This window comes from Helianthus annuus, chromosome 4 (assembly GCF_002127325.2).
Source record: "Helianthus annuus cultivar XRQ/B chromosome 4, HanXRQr2.0-SUNRISE, whole genome shotgun sequence".
Classification (NCBI taxonomy): Eukaryota; Viridiplantae; Streptophyta; class Magnoliopsida; order Asterales; family Asteraceae; genus Helianthus; species Helianthus annuus.
In genome coordinates this window covers 198598517-198622855 of record NC_035436.2, presented here as the reverse complement: position 1 = coordinate 198622855, position 24339 = coordinate 198598517, and the positions used below count along the sequence as shown (strand labels likewise).

General features: G+C 34.3%; 1 protein-coding gene across 1 annotated transcript; it reads right to left on the bottom strand.

Moving 5' to 3' along the window:
- Window positions 1-16104: 16104 nt before the first annotated feature.
- LOC110937823 (3-hydroxyisobutyryl-CoA hydrolase 1) lies at window positions 16105-23951 on the bottom strand. The gene is made up of 14 exons (XM_022180276.2): window positions 23816-23951; window positions 21397-21477; window positions 21218-21286; window positions 20810-20873; window positions 20192-20271; window positions 19750-19833; window positions 19564-19648; window positions 18812-18897; window positions 18604-18728; window positions 17973-18033; window positions 17790-17888; window positions 17571-17672; window positions 17065-17106; window positions 16105-16371 (listed from the first exon to the last, which is right to left on the bottom strand). The coding sequence occupies exons 1-14, from the start codon at window positions 23831-23833 to the stop codon at window positions 16228-16230; spliced, it is 1140 nt and encodes a 379-aa protein (XP_022035968.1). The 5' UTR covers window positions 23834-23951; the 3' UTR covers window positions 16105-16227.
- Between the last annotated feature and the right edge of the window lie 388 nt (window positions 23952-24339).

Genomic DNA, 24339 nt, shown 5'->3' with positions numbered 1-24339 from the left:
CGCGAGCCATGTGCAGGGTGGACGATTGCATAGGGCCTACTCTCCTCTCGGCCTAAAGTTAAAAAAAAAGTAGCATATCATATATATAGTCTTATATAGGTTGAGGATCCTGTAAAAAAATGTGTTTTTTGTGAGAAGGGTAACAAAGAATCTACACCATTAGATCTTTGATCTAATTCTAATGATTGAGATAAATAGGGACCAAATTGTAAATTGTGTTTTATTATTTTGGACTGATTTGAAAATTGTAGGGGTAATAGAGTCTTTATATCAATTTGAAAATAGGAAACTGTAAATAAAAACCCCTACAATTTCACGAATCATGACATCTCTGTATCATCTTCTTCTCCAGATCTGTAAAGATCCATTGATGGTCGGTCAGATGGGTTGTAGCAGGTAGTGGCACCGAAGCGGCAGGGGGTTCCGGCAAGGTGGTGTCGGGTGGTTGGGTTCGAGAGAGAGAAAGAGAGTCCGTAGAGTGAGAGACAGTAGAGAAGCGGCGCCGGCCACCTCTCCACGACGGCGGCGGCGAAGCGGCTGTGGTGGTGCCGGCAGTGGAACGACGGGGTTGTAGTGTTATACAGAGTTATAAAAAGGTAATATGGTGTTATATATTATTCATAGTGTTTTATAGTGATTTGTAGTATTCTTTCTTGTTTTGTAGTGTTATATATTATAACAGTGTTATTAACTGTTGAATGGTGTTTTGTAGTGTGTTTAATAGTGATTTGTAGTGCTATATCTTGTTTTGTAGTGTTATATACTTATTACAGTGTTATGAACTGTTAAATGGTGTTTTGTAGTGTTATATACTTATGACAGTGCTGAATGGTGGTTGCAGTGTTATATATAATGTTATAGCATTATATAGAGTTATAAAAAGGTTATTGTTTTGTAGTGTTATCTACTTATTACAATGTTATGAATTGTTGAATGGTGTTTTGTAGTGTTATATACTTATTACTGTGCTGAATGGTGGTTGCAGTGTTATATATAACGTTGTAGTGTTATACAGAGTTATTTGTAGTGTTTTATAGAGATCTTTAAAAAATCGTATTCCTATAAATAAAGGTGGCGGTTATGAAAAGATATCAATTAATTAAATCAATAATAAAATTACTTGTTTACCCTTTTGAATTAATTTAGATTGAGGATACATGTCATCTCCACAATGTTTCTCATACTTCTCACACTTTTAACTATTTTTACAATAACCTTACTCTTACTCTCTCTCTCTCTCTCTCTATATATATATATATATATATATATATATATATATATATATATATATATATATATATATATATATATATATATATATATATATATATATATATATATATATATATATATATGGGTTGGTTAACGTACAATTTTTGTTAACGTATGCAAAGCACGAGATTGAGTTACAACATGCGAACTTCATTTTCACCATGCGATTTTTTTATAACATGCTATTTTCTCATTTATACAACATACTATTTTTTCATCTTTCAACATGCGACTTTTTTGTTTTTCAACATGCGACTTTTTTGTTTTTCAACTTGCGAGTTCTTATATTTTACAACATGCGAGTTTTTTGTTATGAAGTTTATAACGTGCGAACTTCGAATCTCGTATGCTCGTACGATAAGGAATACTGTACATTACACTATATATATATATGGTCAGGATTTAGAGAAAACGGTGAAAAGTGTGAGAACGGTGAGAACGCTTATGGGTCGTCCGATCAAAACAATCCATTGACTAGATTGCGCGGTGGCGTTTTCGTAAATAGCATCAATCTTATTATGTGGGACCCGCTTCATTAAGGGTAAAAAGGGTCTTTTACCGCTCATATTCAAAACGCCATCAAATGATAAAACGACATTCAAAAAAATAAAAGGCCATTAAAAACAAAACGCCAAAAATTAGTGATAAAACGCGTTGGATATTATAGGAAGATGAAACAACACAGTAACTGAATTTCAGTTATTAACATTTTTTAGAAGAAATTCCCTCCTAAATTACGCGCCAAAAACAACATTATATAAACGAGGTAAAACATAGCTTCCATAATCACTTCAGTCTATCCAATTCTACAAAAAAAAAACATCTTTAACCAAAAACGCAAACTTAACCAAAACGCCAAAAATGGCAACAATTGTTTCTTGGAGATACACTCTGGGAATCAAGCGATACGTCCTCCGTTTTGACAACAGAAGGAGGGTGTATGTTAAGACGGCCAGGGCAATTCTGAAGATGGAAGAAGAGATACAGAGGGCAATCTTATCCCTTGGCATCACTCTAGACAACGAATGCCATGAAACACATATGCTTATGAAAGCATTAACCAGAAAATTTGGACAAATCAAAGCAGATATGAAGCCAGACCCTGTCATGACATCATGGCGTTTTGATGATGAAACAGACATGGTGACCGTTACATATGACAGCGGAGAGCAGGAAGTCTACTGGCTAGAAAACATCATGACAAAACAGCGTCTTGGTTTCGTGTAAGAATTGCATAACGTCACTTGTTCCAACACAGAAATAGACTCAAAATTGGAGTTAATGCAAGACATGTTCAAGTGGAGGCTTCAGAATCTTCAAGAACAAGAAGTTAATTAAGGTGAAGGTGATGACATGGATGAAGCTCCAGATGAAAACTCCGAGGAGGAAGAAGATGACGCAAGTGATGGATACTATTCGGATAAAGTACCTTCTGACGAAGGCTTTTAATTTTTTTCCTCTTTTTTTTTCTTTTGTGTAATCTCCTTTTTTTAAGATAATTAACTGATATATTTCTCTCTTTATTAGCAAAACGCCAAAAAAATACTAAAAATGGTTATTCCTTACAAAACGCCAAAAATAACAAAAAAATATTTTTCCTGCTTAATATTTTATTTACTCCGTTATTGAATTTTGTCATCTTGGTCTGCATAACGCCATTTAAAAAAACGCCAAACTTAGAAGATGGGACGTCTATCATCTGTAAAACTGATAAAAGCTGATCAACACAATAAATACAAAAACAGTAACTGAAAAGACATTTACTTTATTACTATCATTTATTACAATAAAAAAGTCACGCCTAAACTACGCACCAAAAAACTCTTATAAGAGAGGTCTATACATAATGAAATTGATCACACCCAGAAAACACAAACGTCATATCCTCTAGAAACCACTCACTTTAAAACGCCACAGATGGCAAAGCTTTCACTGAAATGGATTCTTCTTCTGAGGGGGTTATCTCAATAATATTTTGTTGAATGAGATGGACAAATATTCAAGAAAAATAGACTGATGACAGTGATATGCCATCATGTGAGCTTTGTTCTTGATGAATATCGGCATGGAATAAAGAGATCAACACAAGTGTAAAATGCTATTTTGGACTCAATTATTATAAATAACGTCAAGCAAGAGTTGATCTTCAATGATATGCCACCAAACAAGAATATCACACCAAAACACAGGATGCCACTAAGCAGCTTCTTCTGAAAAAGACGGGGTTTATGTAGGAAAGTTGGCATCTAGCTAAAGTATTCAAAAAAGGTTCAAAACGCCAAAACAAATTCAAGAAGATAGAGGTTGATGACAGTGAAGATTCGGAAGAGAAATTAGATTACCATTTTTTATTTTTTTTATTTTCATTTTATATTGTTTTGATATCAAGTTATATGTTGTTTTGTTATTTAATTCTCTATAAATAAAATACATTATTATATAAAACGCTAAAAACTACAAACACCAAAACGCTAGAAGTATGAAAACTGGGAGAACAGGTGCTGACAAAGCACCTTGTAAAATGTATTAAACGCCAAAAAAAAAATTGGTCTTATTGTAATCTTATGCAAATATTAAAGACTTGTAGTGAATTATTTATACAAAACAACACAAAACGCCAAAAAAAATTGACCAGAAAACGCGCGATAGCGCCAAAAAAATTATCTATGTGACACAAAAACAATTAATTCAACGCCAAAAAGTTTAATAAATACAATTAACGCCAAAAAAACTTAGACGCCAGAAAATATTGTACCGCGTTGGAAAAAAAAAAGAAGATTGAAAAGACAAAAAAACCACTCCGCCCTTCTCTACGTCGCGTGACACGTGTTGGGCCAGAATGCGTTCTCACACTTTTGAGTGTTTTCTCCTGATCCCGTTTCTCTCTCTCTCTCTCTCTCTCTCTATATATATATATATATATATATATATAGTGAAAGTCTAAAATACAATATTGCTTAACGTACGAGCGTACGCTGTGAAATTACGCATGTTGTAAAATTCAAAACCCTAATCATGTATGTTGGAAAACCATAATCATGCATGTTATAATAATGTAATGAAGCATGTTATAATTATGTAATGAAACATGTTATGGCTTTTAACATGCGTGATTATGTCTTTCCAACATGCGTGATTATGGTTTTTTTCACATGCGTGATTAGGGTTTTGAGTTTTACAACGGGCGTAATTTCACAGTGTACGCTCGTATATTAAGGAATATTGCACGTTAACCACAGACACACTCTCTCTCTCTCTATATATATATAATAGTGATTTTTGATAAGTTTTTAATCATTCGTGATTCATGATTTGTCATCAATTATGTGTTGTCATTTAATTTTGATTCATGATTTGTTATCAACCGCCAATTATTTGTGATCCGCAATTTTGTTTTTAGTTACTCATTATAATACTAGGTTAAAAAACATGTCTATTACACAACTTAAATTAATAAAAATTGGTTTTATTTTTGATATTTTAAATATGTGAGATCATAGAAGGCAAAATAGAAAAATGAAAACCACAACTATTAAATTTTGAAAAACTGAAACAAAATGCTAGTGAATTAAAATTTTATTATAAAAATGGTAAAATTTAAATAATGAAAAACGTGCGAGGTTGATGAAAACAACATAAGGAATGTATTAAATGTATATTGAAAAGGAAATCGGATAAATATGAAACGAGGAAGGATCAACATATAAGTTAAATTGGTATACAGTTTAGGCGAAAAACAAAAAACTAGTGTTGCCTGTAATTGTGTCATACGTCTCGTAAGATTTGTGTTTGTTGTTATTATTATTATTAGGTATAAGGTATAATAATAAATATAAATAAATAATAATCTTCCTATACTAATAAACGAAAATCTTTTTTGGACACGTGTTACTCTCTTGTGCTTTCTCACCTTATTTTTCTATTTATCTCCCATATTAAATAATAATAATTTTAACCAAAATATTAGATAAGAATAAATATTTAGATAATAATAAACGTTTGTTTTTATTATGATCATATTAAATAATAATAATAATTTTAAACAAAAAAATAGATAAGAATAAAAATGTTTGTTTTTATTATAATCATGGTAGATAATAATAATTTTTTAAACGATTGAAATTGTGGTAAATTGGGAATTAAAGGTTCCTGTTTGCTATATACTTAATAACTGTACTAATGTTTTTTATTTCACTTGAATTAAATAATTATTCTAGGTCGGGCATATGCTTCTATCAAATTGTAAGTGTTTTTTATGCATCGCTAACTATAATGGTAGGTGTACTTCTATAACTGGTTTAAACTCATCATTTATTGCACACTGCATCAACATGTAGAAAGAACACCATTTTTAAATATAACAATTGTATAGTCCATTCAAAGAAAATTTAATTCTCGATTTTATGGTATAATTCATAAAAAATGATGAAATGTATAAACACTTGGGGATCGATCTCCACCTTTTTGTACCGTAAACTCTCTTGAATAAAATTTAAGACGAGTGTTTTATGAAATAAACAAATTTAAGACGAGTGTTTTATTCAAAATAAAAAAAAAACAAAGTAAAATGTTATAATAAGAAATAGTACATCAATGTTCATTTTAAAAGATACATCTTGATGACTATTTATCTTAACATATGACATTATATTTTATTCAACACGTGTAATATACGAGTTTTTTTTTTAAAGATATATCTTTTTATTATTTATTATATAAAATTACATTTATACAACCCGTGTAATGCACGGGGTTCTAACCTAGTTATAAATATAGAGAAAGGAAGAAATGAAGATTATATAAAGATTTAACACGTATGAATTAAAAGTAACATTTGAATTAAAATTAATTAATATAAAAGATAATTATAGGAGAGCGATTCTAATAGTGAGACATGGCATTTTTTAGAATAATTTATTATAGTAAGGATTGTTATATACTTGTTCGATTACTTGCTCAGATGTCAATTATTAGAATAATTTATTATAATAGGGATTGTTATATACTTGTTCAATTACTTATCCGTAAGGGTGCAAAAGAGCCGAGCGGCTTGAAAAAAAGCTCGAACGAGCTGAGCTTAAACGAGCTCGAGCCTGAGCCCGAGCTTCATTTATCGAGCTCGAGCCTGAGCCCGAGCTTCGTTTATCGAGCTCGAGCCGCCTCACAAGCCTAAACGAGATTTCTGTTTATATTTTTTTTATTAATATATTAATCATATATTTATATAATAATAATTACCATTTATATAAATATAAAAAATAACTAAATTATATGTATAATAATTATAATTAATATAAATTAATTAATAAATACTAAACGAGTCAAGCCCGATCTGAGCTCAAGCTTTAGAAATAAAGCTCGAATCAAGCCGAGCTTTTATTTGTTACACAAGCTCGAATCGGCTCGTTTGCACCCCTACTTATACTTTTGTTTGTTACACAAGGTAACATACAATCAATTTTTGTTTTTTTCTTCTTATTTTGTGTACTTTCAGTTTTATTAGCATAAAACTATTTTTAAATTATCATTTCATAAATAAAATGAAGTCTTTTGGATATTGGATTTAAACATTAGATTTCAAATTTGAATGTCACATTATTCATAGAAATATGAAAATTAGGTTTGCTCCCCATCATGGATAAATGTCAAACTATAAGGTGGCGATCAAACAAGGCAAGATGATGTATAAATATTTATTTTTTGCACAAAGTAAACCTTTTGATAATGACATTAGATACAGTTTACCAGTAAAAACCTTTTTGCACAAAGTAAACCTTTTGATAATGACATTAGATACACTTTACCAATCATCATCATCATACTTAGTAAATTCCATTAATAACAAAGTTAAGGTAGAGTTTGAGAATGGTAAGATATAGACAGTCTTACCTCTACCCCGTAGGAATAGAGACACTACTTCTAGTGAGACTCCCGGCTCGATAGTAGTTTTGCATCAAGCCTTGGACATAAGGCACATAACACTCAGCAATTGAGACAACTGCCGACTAATGCATGTATCACCTTGTCTTTCGGCTATTAGCGCCACCACATGATGCATGATTAATCATCCACCTCTTTTAACGTTATTTTCACGAAATTAGTAAAATAACGTTAAAATTAGTGCACTTTCACTTTTGCCCCCCAAGGTCCACACAATATACATTATATGCGCATATCGTAAGTGAAGCGTTTACCAGTAAAAACCTTTAAAATAACATGTTCTTTTTATAATAAAACGAAACTTAATGCCCATAGAAAAACACCTCTAAAGGAAAGTTGTAGTTTATGTTAAGTAAAACACTAATGAACATTTTAATGTTATGTATGATAGGTAAGTCTCAATCTCGAAAAAGGCGAGCTTGGAACGAACACACCTTTCGGCCCGTATGCGCTTCCGGTTAAGTTGTCATAGATGGGTCAAAAACACTTTTTGGGTTGTAAATGTTATTTTAATACTTATGTCTTTTTTGTAAGTAAGTAGGTTATGATTGTACTTGTCATACGGTGGTAGTTCGGTTAACGTTTGTTAAAAACTTTGATGGTTGTGTTTGGTTCGATCAACCATAAAGATATTTTGGTAAATTTTCTAAATTTTAGAAGAAAGGTATTCAAATTACGATGATTTTTATGTCATTATGGTCTTACGATGAAACAAGCGTTTCATCATTATGGATTCCAACCCTTTCAAGACCGACGCCGGGGCTTTAAAAAGGGATAGATAATAGTTCGGGATACTTTCCAAGACGGACTTTATTAGAGTGACCATTCCTCCAATAGACAACATGGAAGCTTTCCAAAGCGAAATGCGCGATTCAAAAATGTCAAACATGAATCCCCAAATTGCCACCCTATTCATATTAGCCCGCACTAACACGCCCAAGTGCACAAAAGGAACCGACCCCATTTTACAGTTAAGCCTCCCGGCCATCTCCTCTACCTCCCCCGATTCCACTCGAATCCCGAAAATACTAGATTTTTTCATATTGATCTTTAACTCCGGGCATAAATAAAAACACCGAAGCAAAAGAGCCACATTTTTTGTATTATTACCAGCCCATTCCCCCATCAAAACACAGTCATCTGCATATAGGAGGTGAGTTAACACCGGTCCCTCATTCGGAAGAATTATACCCCTTAACGCGCCAACCCGACTTGCTCTTTTAATCATCCTAGAAAAAGCCTCCATAACAACAATAAATAAAAACGGGGAGATAGGACCGCATTGTCTCATACATTTCATTTGAAGCACGGAAATTCAAAAGTTGGCAATCCATTAACAAGGACCGAGGATCTCGCTGAAAAAAGAATGCCAAAAATCCATGAACACCCCTTAGCCGGAAATCTCATTTGAGACAAGACCATTAAAACAAAATTCCAATTCACATTGTCATATGCCTTTTCAAAGTTTATTTTGAACAAGAAAACTTTGTCCCGCTTCTTCTTTATCCAAGTAAGAACTTCATTTAAAATAAAAGAACCATCCAAAATTAGCCTATTTTTCAGGAAAGCGGATTGAGTGGACGAAATCACCGACCCAAGCACCTTCTTAATCCGATTGGTACTTCATCTGATTGGCAAGAACTTTAGAGATCACCAAAAATCCATAAACACCACTTAGCCGGAAATCCCTTTTGAGACAAGACCATCAAAACAAAATTCCAATTCACATTGTCGTATGCCTTTTCAAAGTGTATTTTGAACAAGAAAACTATGTCCCGCTTCTTCTTTATCCAAGTAAGAACTTTATTTAAAATTAGAGGACCATCCAAAATAAGCCTATTTTTCAGGAAAACGGTTTGAGTAGACGAAATCACCGACCCAAGCACCTTCTGCACTCGATTGGCACTTCATCCGATTGGCAAGAACTTTAGAGATCACCTTATTAATTATTCCTACCAAATTAATCGGCCTATAATCGTTCAAACCTCCCGGATACTTCACTTTAGGAATAAGTGCAATGAAGGAACTACAACCTTTATTAATTACTCATGTATCATAAAAGGCACTGAAAATATTCACAAAATCCCCTTCAAAAAACTGCCAAAAACTCTTTAGAAATTTCATATTAAACCCATCTGGGCCCGAGGCCCGCTCACAACCACATTCAAAAATCGCAACTTTGATCTCTTCTGTCGAAAACGACTCCACGAGAGTTTTAGCTTCAACATCTGAAAGTTTACTCTCAAGTGAATACTCAACATTAGGCCTAATGGCGATATCCTGCACAATTTTTTTGCAAAAAAAAAAAATGAAAACCTCCCTTTTAATCATTTTCGGTTTAGAAATCCACTCGTTACCAACCAATAGCCCAGGGATAGCATTACATGATTCCCTATGATTAATCATCCCATGAAAGAAGGCCGTATTATAGTCTCCGTCCCTAGCCCATTGAATCCTGGCACGTTGTTTCAAGTCTTTGGCTTTAGAGCCTTCTATATGCATCAAATTCTTTTTACACTCCATACGAATCTATTCCTCTTATTTTGTCAACTCTCGATCTTCCATAACAACCTCTAACTCTTCAAGCTCTTTCCAAAGTCTTTCCTCCTCTTCCCCTTCTTTCACCCGAATATCATCCCTCCATTTTTAATATGACATCTGAGGCATTTAAATTTATGCATTAGTATAACATCCGGCGAACCCTCAAACAAGAACGAAGATAAAACCTTAGCCACAACAAGATCAAAACCCGGTCTATCAAGCCAAGAGCAAAAAAATCGAAATGGGTGGGGGCCAAAGTTGGAGTGTTTAATGGATAATAACAGAGGATTATGATCCGAGTGGCCACGAGGAAGTTCTATCAGGCACGCTTCTAGCCATCTATTCTGAAACTCCTTGCAAATCAAAACCCTATCAATTTACCTAACTTTCTTTCCTTTTTCACCTTCCACAATACAAGTAAATTTACTGCCCTTCATATCATATTCCACTAGATCCACGTTGTAAATAAATAAATTAAAATCCTTAGCACATCTCGCCTTGAACTTAGAATTCTTTCATTCCTCAGACCTCCTTACCGCATTAAAGTCCCCAACGATAACCTACAACCCCTGATTTAGTGTTGAGGATAGAGGACCATAACGCTCTTTTTTTCCACTGTCTTTTGGGGGCATATACATTTATGATATTAACGAGCTCGTCACAACCCTTCACAACCCCACTGGGCATAAGAAGATTCGAATATTTAACAACACCCTTGAGCTGAAACATATCTGGATCCCAGATGCACAGGATCCCACCTGAACGACCCATAGGATTGACCGACTCTTTCGCCCAAACTGATCTCCCTCAGAACTTACTAATGTATGCGTCCCGGATGTCAGAACTGTTGGTTTCCTGAACTACAATAAACAACACCTTTTCCATCCCCTTCAACTCTCTAATCCAACTAGCTTTCTTTTCAGCCCCAAACCCCCTAATATTGATAGATAGGATATTCATCTTGAAACCACATTGATTCCTTCTTCCACTATAGCTTCTTCGAATTTATCTCTAATACAATCCAAATTTGCACCTACAAGTCACATAAAGTCGATAGTATCTTGAATTTTGTTGTTCATATTTCTAACTTGGGTATCATCGACAAACTCCCCTTCTTCTGTGTGATTTGATGCATCTGAGACTGCCTCAGTGTTATCCCTAAGAGACTAGTTAGAAACTTCTGGATTATTATTTAAATACAGCCCACATTCTTTATTAGAAATACCATTCGGACCCACAATATTAGGCCCACCTTCCTTCCTAGAGCCATTCAGGCCCAACATCTTATCCAACGTAAAAGGGGCTTCACTTATTTGTCTTTTCTTAGGCCTTGGGAATTGTTTATTAACATGATGAACCTAAGACTCAGTAAACGAAGGTCCCACTTGGGAATTACTTGAGTTGTAATTATTCTCGGGAACCGAGAATAGAAAAACCGAATTATTATGTTGGCAGTTAACGTTCTTCTCTTGCATGGGAATATCACCAGATCTTTCATGCGTCGACTCTTTCGCATCTTGAGAAAAACTTTTAATTCCATCACCTTCCTGTCGAGACCTAACATCTCCTTCTCCGGCTATTTCTCCGGTCATCTTTTCCGGCTCAACTGGAGTACCTTGATGCGCTAAAAATTCCGATGAGGCTGGCTCCGACCTCTCTAACGGCTCTAGGCAGTCTGGAATCCAAGCTCCCGAGTCTTCTGACACCACTGAGATCTTATTGTTAGTGCATTTATGTCTATCGCCTCCGTCAATCCAGTCCGTAGCTGAAAACTGTTTAATTCTAGGCTTTATGTTGTAATTAGTAGAGAAAAGGCAAGGTGGCAATCTTGTAAATAAGGGGAAATCCCTTATGCCTTGTGCCTATAAATAGAAGCCTTAGGCTTAGTTTTAGAAACATTTGCCATTTGTGAGCTTTGAGAGCTTAGGTGCTTAGAGAGAGAAACTAGAGAGAGAAAGTGGCAAAACGTGATTCTCGGAGCTTGTAATCGTCAGATCATTAATAGAATCACCGATTAGTGTACTTCTCGTGTGTTCGGTCACACACGTTCACGGATTCCGCACGTCGAACGTGTCGTTACGCAATCGATTCGGAGCAAAAACCGGACCTACACTTATTACCATTGCTTGTTAACATTTTATCTTGCCATCTCAGATTGCAAACCCATGAGATCTTATTACCATTGCCTGTCAAAATGCCTAAAACCTTCATGGAAAGATTGCCATCGATAACCCGAAGTTGAGATAATTGAACCACCACGCCATATCTATCCCCAATGGAATTGAACACAGAGGACTTTAACAAGTGTGGCGGCACTCCGTGATGTTGATCCGTGCCAGTCTTCAAAAGGGAGGGACAGTCCTCTCCGTCTTTCTAACGAAGAAAACCACTTACTCCAGGTGATTTTCTCTTCTAGTAACTTACTAGCTTCCTCCTCAAACTGAAAAGAAAGGAGAACAAAGAACCCTCCCAGATATTGGATTGCAACTTATTTTATTTTGCCTTCTCAGAGTATGGCATTCAAAGATCTGAGAGTCTTGAAATCCGTTGTTCTACCCACCAAAGCCTTCCTGACTAACCCCGAAAGCGTATTGAGAGAGGGATCAATGTCAATGGTTTCTTCTTCTAAAACTGGACATGTTTTGTTGAGAAGAATGTCTATGAAAGATCTACCGTTCTCGCGAATATTCACCACCCTAACCGGCGGACGTTGATGATCATGCCTTCCACCCAGAAAGGTACCTTGCTGTATTTTAGAACTTTCACGACCTAGACCCCTACCCCGACTTCATTGAAGCCATTGTCATTCTCCAAAGCGAACCTTGCAATGTTTACCTTCAGTTTGTTACCTCCCAGTTTTATCTGCTTGAGATTCCTTTTCAGTTCCATATCGTCTCTGACCCCTTTGAAACTAACAAAGCCAAAGATCCGGCCTTCCTTATCTCGTTTTCTCGCGATGTAAACCCCTGCTAACTCTCCATGCGCCCGGAAGACGCCTGCCAAATCCCATGGCCGACACACCTCTGGTATGTTAGTAATAAGAAACTTCAGGACTGGCACCCTAGTTCCACCATCTACCGATCCTCCCTTATTACTTCTTTGTCTGCCATAGGGCATAATGGGTCAACCCGATCTGTTAAGATACAAATACGATAAGACATGAACCTGAAACACGTAAACACGAACACGACACGAAATCTTATCGTGCCAGATTTTTGAAACACGAACACGGACCTGTTAATAAACAGGTTACACAAAACGACCTGTTAAAACACGAAAAAATTACCAACGTATCATACGACCTGTTTAAGATACGAATACAACCTGTTAAGACACGGACATAACCTGTTTAAGACACGAACACGACATGTTAAGACACAAACACAACCTATTTAATAGGTGAACACAACCTGTTAAAACACGAACAAACCTGTTTAAGACATGGACACGACCAAATTATGTGTATAGACCTTCACTTAATAAATATCAATATTCTTTGGTCAACTCTATTGCTTGAGTTAAGGAGCAAACTAGATTCCAAATCTTGAAAATCCAAATTAATAACTCAACCCTGCAATGAGCTAGTAGGTCAATATATTAAGACAATCAACTATCGTTTTTGGTTAACTACTATGTGCAATAACCCCTAAAAATCAAAATGATGACACGAACTATATATATATATATATATAGGATAAGGATCATTACAGAACACTAATTATTGCGAGAACAAAAAGAACAACTTCAAATCACTAAATTTTGAGATTTAAGGTTCATATTTCTTAAATTTTATGTTTCTTACATTCATATATGTATTATTTATACATAAAAAATCATATATTTTTCCCTAAACATAGCCTACATACATGTAGGTAATTTAGCCTACACATAACCTACATGTGTGTAGGTTATTTAAAAACTGAAGATTTTTTATATTTTGTTTTAAATTCTAGTGTGAGAAACAATAAATCTTACATTTATAACAATTTCATTTACTTTTTAGAATTTTAGGATTGAAAAAACGAGTGCTTCATTTTGTTCTGCGTGTTCTCGCAATATTTAGTGTTCTGCATAGAACCTTCCCCTATATATATATATATATATATATATATATATATATATATAGGGGACCGCTAAAATGAAAACCAACTCCAGTTGTAAGAACCATGAGAACTACACCGTACGGGGCGAGTTGGACTAAATTTTTTTTTCATAAACGTAGATGCGTGTATTATAAACACGTTTGTAAAAAAAATTCAAAAAAAAAATGTCGTGTGTGTAGTTTTGAGCACCACAAGTTTGTGTTTACGGGTACCGTAAATTTTATTTAAATTTTACGGTACCCGTAAACACAAACTTGTGGTGCTCAAAACTACACACACGACATTTTTTTTGGAGTTTTTTTTTACAAATGTGTTTATGATACACGCATCTACGTTTATGGAAAAAAATTTGGTCCAACTCGCCCCAGATTAAAAAGTTCTCATGGTTCTTACAACTGGAGGTGGTTTTCATTTTAACTATATATATATATATATATATATATATATATATATATATATATTATGGAATTAAGTAAATGGAATGCATTTGCTAGTTAGGTAAGACTATATATCATGAATTAGCTAAACTTAAAACACTTATATGATCAATTTTCCTTGAATAATAATTGATAATAACAATAGCAACAATAACAACAATGATAATAAGAATAAGATTATTGTACAAATGGGCTTTAACATACTAAAATGAGAAGTAAAAAACAACAATGATAGTAAGATAAGATTATTTTGTATAAATGGGTTTTTAACATATTAAACATGAGAAGTGAAAGAAGATTTTTTTTCTTTTGAAAATTTCCCCCATCAAGCATGTATTTTAGTACTAATATGTATATATATATATATATATATAATTACAGTAGTAGAGTAATTATAAAAAAAAAGAATAAATACTTAATTTTATGATATTATTCTAAAAAAAAATATATATAAATTTTATCCACGTCTAAAAAATAATAGAACTAATCATAGTTTACTTTGGGCAGTTCTCACTTGTCACCAATTTTTTTCATTGCCTGTTTGACAAAGCTAACATTTAGAAGATTTTTTTTTTTTTTTTAAATTATATACTTTGTACCCCTGGAACTTACTAAGCACATCTATTCAGACTCAGTTCTACCAATTTGACATATGTTAACGTGCAATACATGATAAACAATAATAATAATAATATAAAAGCATCCTCATGTGTAGGCACAAGTGGCATGTCAATTTAAGTAGAATATGGCAACCATGAGGCATATAATAAAATTCAAACCAAACCTATGTTTGAACAGTCCTATATAGTACCTGGTTATGAAATTGTTCATTAATGCATATTTTATTTTCTAATATTTACAAATAGAATATCAGATATAATGATAAATATGTCATTATGGAAACCACGGATTACTAATTTATAATTATAATGTGTGCCCTACACGCATACATTTTTATATTGACTAAATATATTAATTTATAAAATATTCTTTAATCTTAAAATATTATTCATTTTTGTTTGACTCTTCACCTTTTTTTTACTCTTTAATTTTCTTTTACTTTTAACTCTTTTTTTTATCCTACACTTTTAAACAAAATATTCTTCATCTTTTATATAACCTTCATAGTTTTCATCTTTTACACTTTTAACCTTATAGTTTTCATTTTTTCAATATTTCTCACAAACATTTTCTATTTTTAACCCCCAACACTTTTCCACTTTCAACTTTGGTCCATGTACTTTACATATTTTACAAATTTGTCGCTTTACGATTCATTCCAAATTTTGCAAGTTAACACGCTGTAACGCGCGCTTGTGGTTCAACGTTTTACGTCTATACTGTTGCGGTTTAACAGCTCCGTCGAAACTCACGGATCCTAAGGCGACTTAGTTATTCTTTTCTATTTTTTTACTTTTTCGGTCTAATTTTTGCGAGTTAGCACGTTGTAATGTGTGTGCGTGATTCATCATTTTTACGATTTCTTTTTGTTCAGCTTAACGGTCCCACCCCAAAGCACGGGTCTTAGATAATAGTTATATATAAAAATCGTAACGATCATACTATTGTAATTATATAGATTTTAAATAGCATTATATTAGTTTTAAAAAATATAAAATGAAAAGGTGTTAGTGATTAATCTACACTACTTTATGGTTTGTAGCTTTTAAAATGTAATTAAGATCTAGACTAATCTATGTTTGTCCAAACCGAAAAAACTGGTCCGGCCGGTCCGGTTTCACCCATGTCCAGCCGATATTTAAGTCGCATACTTTATTCGTTATAAAGCAGAGGCGTTTTAGTCGTTAAAACGCAGCAAATACAAATTATATAACGATTTAAATTCATTGAAACTTACAAGTAGATCATCAACAAACAACGTAGCTACCAATTTTTATTATTCTTCTGTCATTAATCAACACAATTTTGATGGTTCAGAGCTTAGAAATGGCATATGAAGGCAGGTTTGACTTTGACCTAGCAGGGAGTTTGAGATCTTCCCAATCTTTATCATCTAATGCTGTAAAGTAATGGTCAACCATATCCTTGCTCACTAACTCTAGTTTTGAAGGCTTCCACTAAAATATAGAAGTCGAAACAAAGAAACCGTCAATACATATCACTATTTTTCAACCCATTATTTTACACAAATGGGTCGATTTGGGTTGTGTTATATCTCTAACGGGTCAAATGCATAAAACGTTCTAATTCACTTTGCTAAAAAAAGGATAGATTATTAGGTCTATAACTAGATCTAGGGCTGCAAACGAACCAAACGTTCAGTGAACAGTTTGTGAACCGTTCGACGGAAAGTTCATTTGTGTTTGTTCGTTTATTAGACAAACTTCGTTTAGTTAAATGAGCGAACATGAACAGAGGCCACGTTCGTTCATTTATGTTCGTGAACGTTCGGTAACGTGTTCGTTTATGTTCGACAGTTCATTAGTGTTTTAAGTTTTTACATTTTATTTAAATACTTCAAATTCTGACAAATAAAATATTTAGTAAGTGTCTGTGTAATATATATTCTATTCATGAATGCATCTTTGTGTTCATTTCCTTAACAAACGGACACGAATATAAAATCTCGTTCGGTAAGTGTTCACGAACAATTCGCGAACACGTATATTCCTTAACAAACGAATACGAACAAGGTCGTTCGGTTCGTTTGCAGCCCTAACTGGATCCGACCTACCTAAAAGTTACCCATTTGACCCGAACCGATTTTGAACATTTACCCGACCTGTCAGGTTCCGGAGACTATCTTTTACCTTTGGATTTTTATCTTTGTCAAGCAACAAAGCTCTACATCCCTGCATTATAAAAAGTTAATCAATGTATTTTGTCAAGGACAATTTAAAACATATGGTTAATAGTTATATATTTCTTTTAGAGTTAATTGCCCGGATGGTCCTTGTGGTTTCACGTTTTTTCACGTTTAGTCCCCACCTTTTGAAAATAGCAGGTATGCTCCCTATGGTTTGTTATTTTGTTACTTGGATAGTCCCCTGAGTAGATGTCAGTTAGTTTGGAAATAACACGTATGCTCCCTATGGTTTGTCATTTTGTTACTCGGATAGTCCCCGGAGTAAATGTCAGGGGACTATCCGAGTAACAAAATGACAAACCATAGGGAGCATACCTGCTATTTCCAAAAGGTGGGGACTAAACGTGAAAAAACATGAAACCATAGGGACCATCCGGGCAATTAACTCTTTCTTTTATAATTGGTCGAGAATTGAAATTTTATAGAATAAATAAAGTAACAAACCGGTACCTCAAAGAAATCCTTGCTATATTTTCCTTGCATGACGGTACAAACCATACGGTATTCACGGATAAGACACTGACCAACGCCTTGAAGTCTCCCTTCTCTAATCTGCACATCATAAGCAATATAGCTTTACAATACAAGAAAATTGTACAACGATCGGTTTGTGTTGTAAATGAGTTTATAAAAAACAATATTTAATATAAGAAAAGAGTGAATATTTACAGAGCGAAGAGAAATTTTTAGACTTGTTGGTGATGCGTTCTTTAACGACTTGATAGTCCACGAGATCCAGTCATCCATGTTTTTATCAGCTTCTTTCTCCTAACAGATTTTACAAAAGGACAAAAGCGTCATGTCATGCAATAAACGACGGAAACGAGTGCATTTCATGTTAACGGAGCTTACAAGTGCGGAGATAATTTCTTCAACGGTTCTCAGAGAGAAACACCTATCAATTGTTTTCAATCTACAGCGTAGGGTAGCAAAACTCAACTCAAGAATGTCGGTTAACAAAAAAAAAGCTATTAAAATGTGAGTGAGTAACTAGGGGTGCAAACGAGCCAAGCCGAGCTCGAGCTCGAGCTCGTTTAACATATGAAAGCTCGAGCTCGAGCTCGGCTCGATTCGAGCTTTATTTCTAAAGCTCAAGCTCGGCTCGAAGGTAATTTTCAAGCTCGAGCTTGGCTCGGGCTCGACTCGTTTAGTATTTATTAGTTAATTTATATTAATTAAAATTATTATTATACATCTGATTTAGTTATTTTTTTATATTTATATAAATGGTAATTATTATTATATAAATATATGTTTAATATATTAATAAAACATATATAAACAGAAAGCTCGATTAGGCTCGCGAGCCGGCTCGAGCTCGATAAGCGAAGCTCGGGCTCGGGCTCGTTTACTAAACAAGCTTGTTTTTAGGCTCGGGCTCGGGCTCGAGCTCGAAGCTCGGCTCGTTCGAGCTTTTTTCGAGCCGAGCTCGAGTAGCTCGCGAGTAGCTCAGCTCGTTTGCACCCCTATGAGTAACACATACCGAAAATATTGACTGTTTTCTTTCAACTTAGGATTTTTGTTTGAGAACTCGTCTATAATATCGCTGATCGATTTTGGATCGCCCGTATTAGCTTTGCATAATGCGTCTTCTAATAAGGATAATTTCTGTTTAAAGATAGAACCACATAAACGTCAGCCGAGAATCAATAAAAAGAGAAATGAATTTGGGAAATTGAAACGGAATGTACCTCTAACGGGACAAAGTGGGTTGCAAGACCACATGCAAGCATTTCGGCACCATCCAACCTAGCACCCGTAAGACCAACATATTCTCCTGCCAGAAGATGAAAATTATATATATATATATATATATATATTGATTTCGAGAGACGATGAATAGTAACTTTATTTTTATAACAATATATAGTTTTTTATTATTTTATTTATTTAATATATTATAATAGTTTATTATTATATTTACTTTTAATAACATATTTTTCTTTTTACTTGAACATCTATTTCCTTTACCTTTTTTAATAATTTTTTTTCTTTTTTTAACGTATATTAATTTATCGATTAATTTGATACTTTTTTAATAAGTTACGTTTATAACTTTTTTTTTCTAAAAACTTAAGTACGTAGTTGTGCTTGATTTCTTTCTCTGACATTGCGTTATAAGTTTTGTTAAAACGATGTTATATTGAAAATAAAGTATTTATTTGGTATTATAAAACGGTTCGATGATAAACTAAATCGTTCTAATGGTTTGACTTTCTAAACAACATGCTTTATTTTCAAATCACGTTTGTTTTACATTATCATTTGCTCGGTTTCGCCGCAACGCGCGATATAAAAAAACTAGTAAAATTTAAAAGTAGCATGCAGAATTACAACTTAAATTACCGACTAACCATTCATGGAACTACAAGGTGTTCTTTCACAAAGATCATATTTTACTGTAAAACGTAACGCTTTATGAGTAAGATAAAATTGGAATTACCAAAGAATCCGGGTAGTCTTGATAAGTAATAAGAGGCACCTACATCTGGGAATAACCCCAATGCAGTCTCCGGCATTGCAAAAACCTGCAAAATGATAGTATGAAATTTACGAAAATCACCACTAATAACGCAAAAGTAGATGCTTGAGAGTTTCTTCAAGTGGATGAATATGGCAAGAGGGATACCGTATTATCGGTAACAACTCGGAATCTACCGTGTATTGAAGCGCCTGCACCACCTCCCATTACAATTCCTCGAAGAAGTGATACCTTCACGTATGATTTCAATTGAGTAAATTACGTTTTTGGCCCCTGTGGTTAAATCACTTTTACTATATTAGCCCAAAATAAGAATTTTTAACATATCTGCCCCCATGGTCTCTATAACTAACCATTTTGGCCCCTAAGTCTAACCATTTTGGCCCCCATGATCTCTAGACTTAGGGGCTAAAATGGTTAGTTATAGAGACCATGGGGGCAGATATGTTAAAAATTCTTATTTTGGGCTAATATAGTAAAAGTGATATAACCACAGGGGCCAAAAACGTAATTTACTCATTTCAATTTAACGTATGGATTATCATACATATTGTATGCAACAATGCATAAATATAACTATTTAAGTTACCTGGGGTTTGGTGTAAGTTGCCATCAAATAATTCATCGTAAATTCTTTTGAGAAAAAATTTGCTCCTATTTTCCAGCTACCTGATACAAAAAAATATCATCAGATAACAACACACACCATCAAAACTTCAAAAGAGTAAAATGTCATTTTCGTCCCTGAGGTTTGGCCAGTTTTGCTACTTCCGTCCAAAGGTTTGTTTTTCCGCATCTGGATCCAAAAGGTTTGAAATCTTGCCATTTTCATCCGGCTCGTTAACTCCATCCATTTTTCTCGGTTAATTCAGGGGTATTTCCGTCTTTTTTGCTAACTTAAAGGGCAATTCGGTCTTTTTCACTTTATGCAAAAGGACCGAATACCCCTGAAAAGAACAATTGCTCTTTAAGTTAACAAAAAAGACAGAAATACCCCTGAATTAACGGAGAAAAATGGATGGAGTTAACGAGCCGGATGAAAATGGCAGATTTCAAACCTTTTGGACCCTGATGCGGAAAAACAAACCTTTGGATAGAAGTCACGAACTTGCCAAACCTCAGGGACGAAAATGGCATTTTACTCAATTCAAAATCATGACAATAATTTGCAAATACCACTACTGTGAATGTCAACATAGGCATTAACCTTTATTAATATCATTAACAACAGTTGCAACATCGCCGCCAGCACAAAAGGCTCTTCCTTCACCCTACACCGACATTCCGTTACAAGTCAATTGTGAATAACGTGAAAAGAATTCAACTTTTTAGAGTTAAATGCCATTTTAGTCCTTGTGGTTTGGGCCATTTTGCCAGTTTAGTCCAAAGGTTTCATTTTTAACCTGTGGGTCCAAAAAGGTTTCACAGTTGCCATTTTAGTCCACTTGGTTAACTTCATCCATTTTTCTGTTAACGAGAAGGCCAACTCGGTCATTTTGTATGTAATTCTGTTAACTAAAAATGAAACCTTTGGACTAAACTGGCAAAATGGCCCAAACCACAGGGACTAAAATGGCATTTAACTCTTTTATTAATTTAGCAGAATGAAGAGTACCTTCATGATAATCAGCTTGACGTTTGGATCCTCCTCGTATGCATGGAAAACTTCCAAGAGACGGGATACCTAGAAAGATAAAATGCGAATGATACGTCTCCTTTTAGTTTAAATAAATAGTTATGAGACTTTAAAGGTATGTGTGACATTTGATGGAAACGATTTAGTTTATGTCTTACCATTTCTAAGTTAAGCGCGTTTAGTTGCTTAGGCCTGTTCAATGTGATGATCCTTACATTTGAGCTCTCGTTTATCAATACCTGCCAAATGATGAAAGTTTAAGTACTAGCGAACCTTCCATAAAATGTTATAGCTAAATAACACATGTATACACTGACTTGTTATCTATGCAGTTAGTGCGGTAAAATATCGGATATCGGTCAAGGACTGATATTTGAAATATAGGCTATCTCGGTGAGATATCGGTGGGATATCGCTAATTTTAATATAATACAAAATTTATATATATAGCAATTTAACAGTGATATATCGGTTATATCGGTCAAATATCGGTGATATATCGGTCAATATCGCCGATAATATCGGTACCGATATTTTACTAAGGGACCGATATAACCGATATATCACCGATATTAACTGCATAGCTTGTTATACTACACTTGGCAACAAATTTGTCCAACGTTAATCGTCTAACACTTTTTGTTGTTGACCTTTAGAAGGTTTACGCTGACCAACACATTCCTATGCTGACGAGTAGCAAGGTACATCATATTTCAAGGATCTGAATTCAGTTAAGTTTATATAAGCACATATTCAATTAAGGTCAGAAGGCAAACATGAGTTGAATTTACGTATTTGTTACTATTATGTTTGAATCCGAGTTCTGACTTTTTCAACCTGGTCAAATCACAAGAGAACACATTCTCTGATTTTTTTTTTCTTTCTGTCTATTTTATGATTCCTGATGTATACAAGCTGTGTTTTAAGTTGTTTGTTTCCGTTTTCAAGCATATAAGATGTTTTTAAGCCACTTATGCTGCAAATCAGTTGTGTTTCTGTCTTGATGCTGTTTTCGGCTGCTGTACAGTGATCGTTTGATTCTCATTAAAGTGAATCAAAAATATGCTGCAAATCTATACCTAATAAATAACTGGTTGCGCCACGTGTCACAATTTTGTGAGCTCAAGACTCTTTTTCCCAATTCTCTTGTGTCGCCCCTCCGTATACCATTTCTTAATTAAAAATAGTTAATTATAAAAAGTCAATCATACCTTACCTCAAAATATTGTTTTATAATTCCTAAATCTTCATTACTAACCATTTATTATTTAAAATTGAGTAAATTACTTTTTGAGTCCCTGTGTTTTAGTGGTTTTAACCGCTTGAGTCCAAAATAAAAAAGTTTAACGCCCTGAGTCCCTAATCGCTCATTTTATAACGTTTTGAGTCCAATTTGTTCATTTAATAACGTTTTGAGTCCAATTTTGTTAAAAAAAATTGGACTCAAAAGGTTAAAAGTTGGACGTAAAAGGACTCAAAAAGTTATTAAAAAAACGTCTAGGGACTCAGGGCGTTACATTTTGATTTTGGACTCAAATAGTTAAAACCACTAAAACATAAGGACTCAAAAAGTAATATACTCTTTAACATTTCATTTATTCAACTTGTGTAATACACGGACACCTACACCTAATAAATAACCGGTTGCGCAAAGTGTCACAATTTTCCTGCTTCTTCACCGTATCTTATTCTATCTCTTATTTGTGTAAAATTGTAAATCAATGTTTTAAAAACCGGTTTTTAAATTGTACCGGGTTAGGTTCAGAAATGGTTCAACTGGTTAAATCGGATTGTACCAGGCGGTTCAACCAGTGGCGGATCTAGGATTCCGACCAAGCGGGAACGTTTTATAAATAGGCGGTAACGAAATCGAAAAAACGTCAAATTTTTCCAAAATTTACACTAAAAACGTCAAAAATTTTCCGACCAAGCGGTAGCGGAGGCTACCCCTTGATACAAGGTGCATCCGCCCCTGGGTTCAACCGGGTTGACTAATTAACCCTATAAATTCACAAAATACAATATTACTCAAAAAAGAATCCAAAACTATATCATTTCATAATAAAAAATATTCTAAAAGTTAATGCATAATAAAAAATAATCCAAAAATTCACTATTGTTACCATTTTAGGCGCTAAGTTTTTCTAAGAACGAACCTTTGACCCGGTACTGGTATACCCAATTTACCGGCGGTACAATTTCCTTACTGTTCTTCCAGTTTACCGGTATGATTCGTGCCGGCTAAGCTTCTGACATCCGGTTTAACCGGCCGGTATAAACTGGTTTTTAAAACATTGACTATTTAATATTTTCCTTGATCGTTAGCTCGATAAAGATCGATAAAGGGGGAAATCAGTCGACTGGAAATAGGATTAAATCCTGCTGACAATTGATCAGGGCACAAGAAATTATGATATACAGTTCGATCAAAGCAATCTAAACACTCTATGATGCAATGAAAATGATAAACAAGCACTCTGGGTGTAAATTCCAACAGTTAAAAGTTTAATCAAGTAAACAACAGTGCTCAATTGCATAATAAAACAATCAAATTAAGCGAATATACAGAAAGAATACCAGATTTGTTGGCGCCATGAAGATCAACCGAGAGTCGTACGAACAACGAGCGAACAACGACTAAACCAGGATAATTCGCAATTTACAAGTTTAGAAATGAGAGCCACTTGTAGAACATCAAATCACTATCGGGTCGGATCGGTTTACTAATGGGCTGGGCTTTTCCTGATGGGCAAAACGGGCTTGCATCCCATTTGTACATTATCAAACCAGTTCGGTTTATAACCGGCCTGGTTTTTTTAGTTTGGTCTCAAACCAGTTTGACCCAAACCGGTTCAGGTTAAGAACTGTTTTTAGGGATGAAAACCTTAACCCACCCAAGCCAATTTGGATCAGGTTTAAAATCGGTTTTAATGTTTAAATTGGTATTTTTAGCAGTTTTTATAGGCGGGTTCGAACTGATTTGGGTTGGGATCGATTCTTAGCACAAAAAATCCAAACTTGTATCAAACTGCTAGGTCGGGTTGGGCCCAAACTGGTTTTTTTATTGGGTCGGTTTCCAGGTCGCTGGGCCCAAATAGGGT

Coding starts and splice junctions, on each gene's coding strand:
- LOC110937823 (XM_022180276.2), bottom strand. Junction 20,874..21,217: donor TCAAGCTGATTATCATGAAG/GTACTCTTCATT, acceptor ATGTCGGTGTAG/GGTGAAGGAAGAGCCTTTTG. Junction 17,673..17,789: donor TAAAAATTTCTCTTCGCTCT/GTAAATATTCAC, acceptor TATGATGTGCAG/ATTAGAGAAGGGAGACTTCA.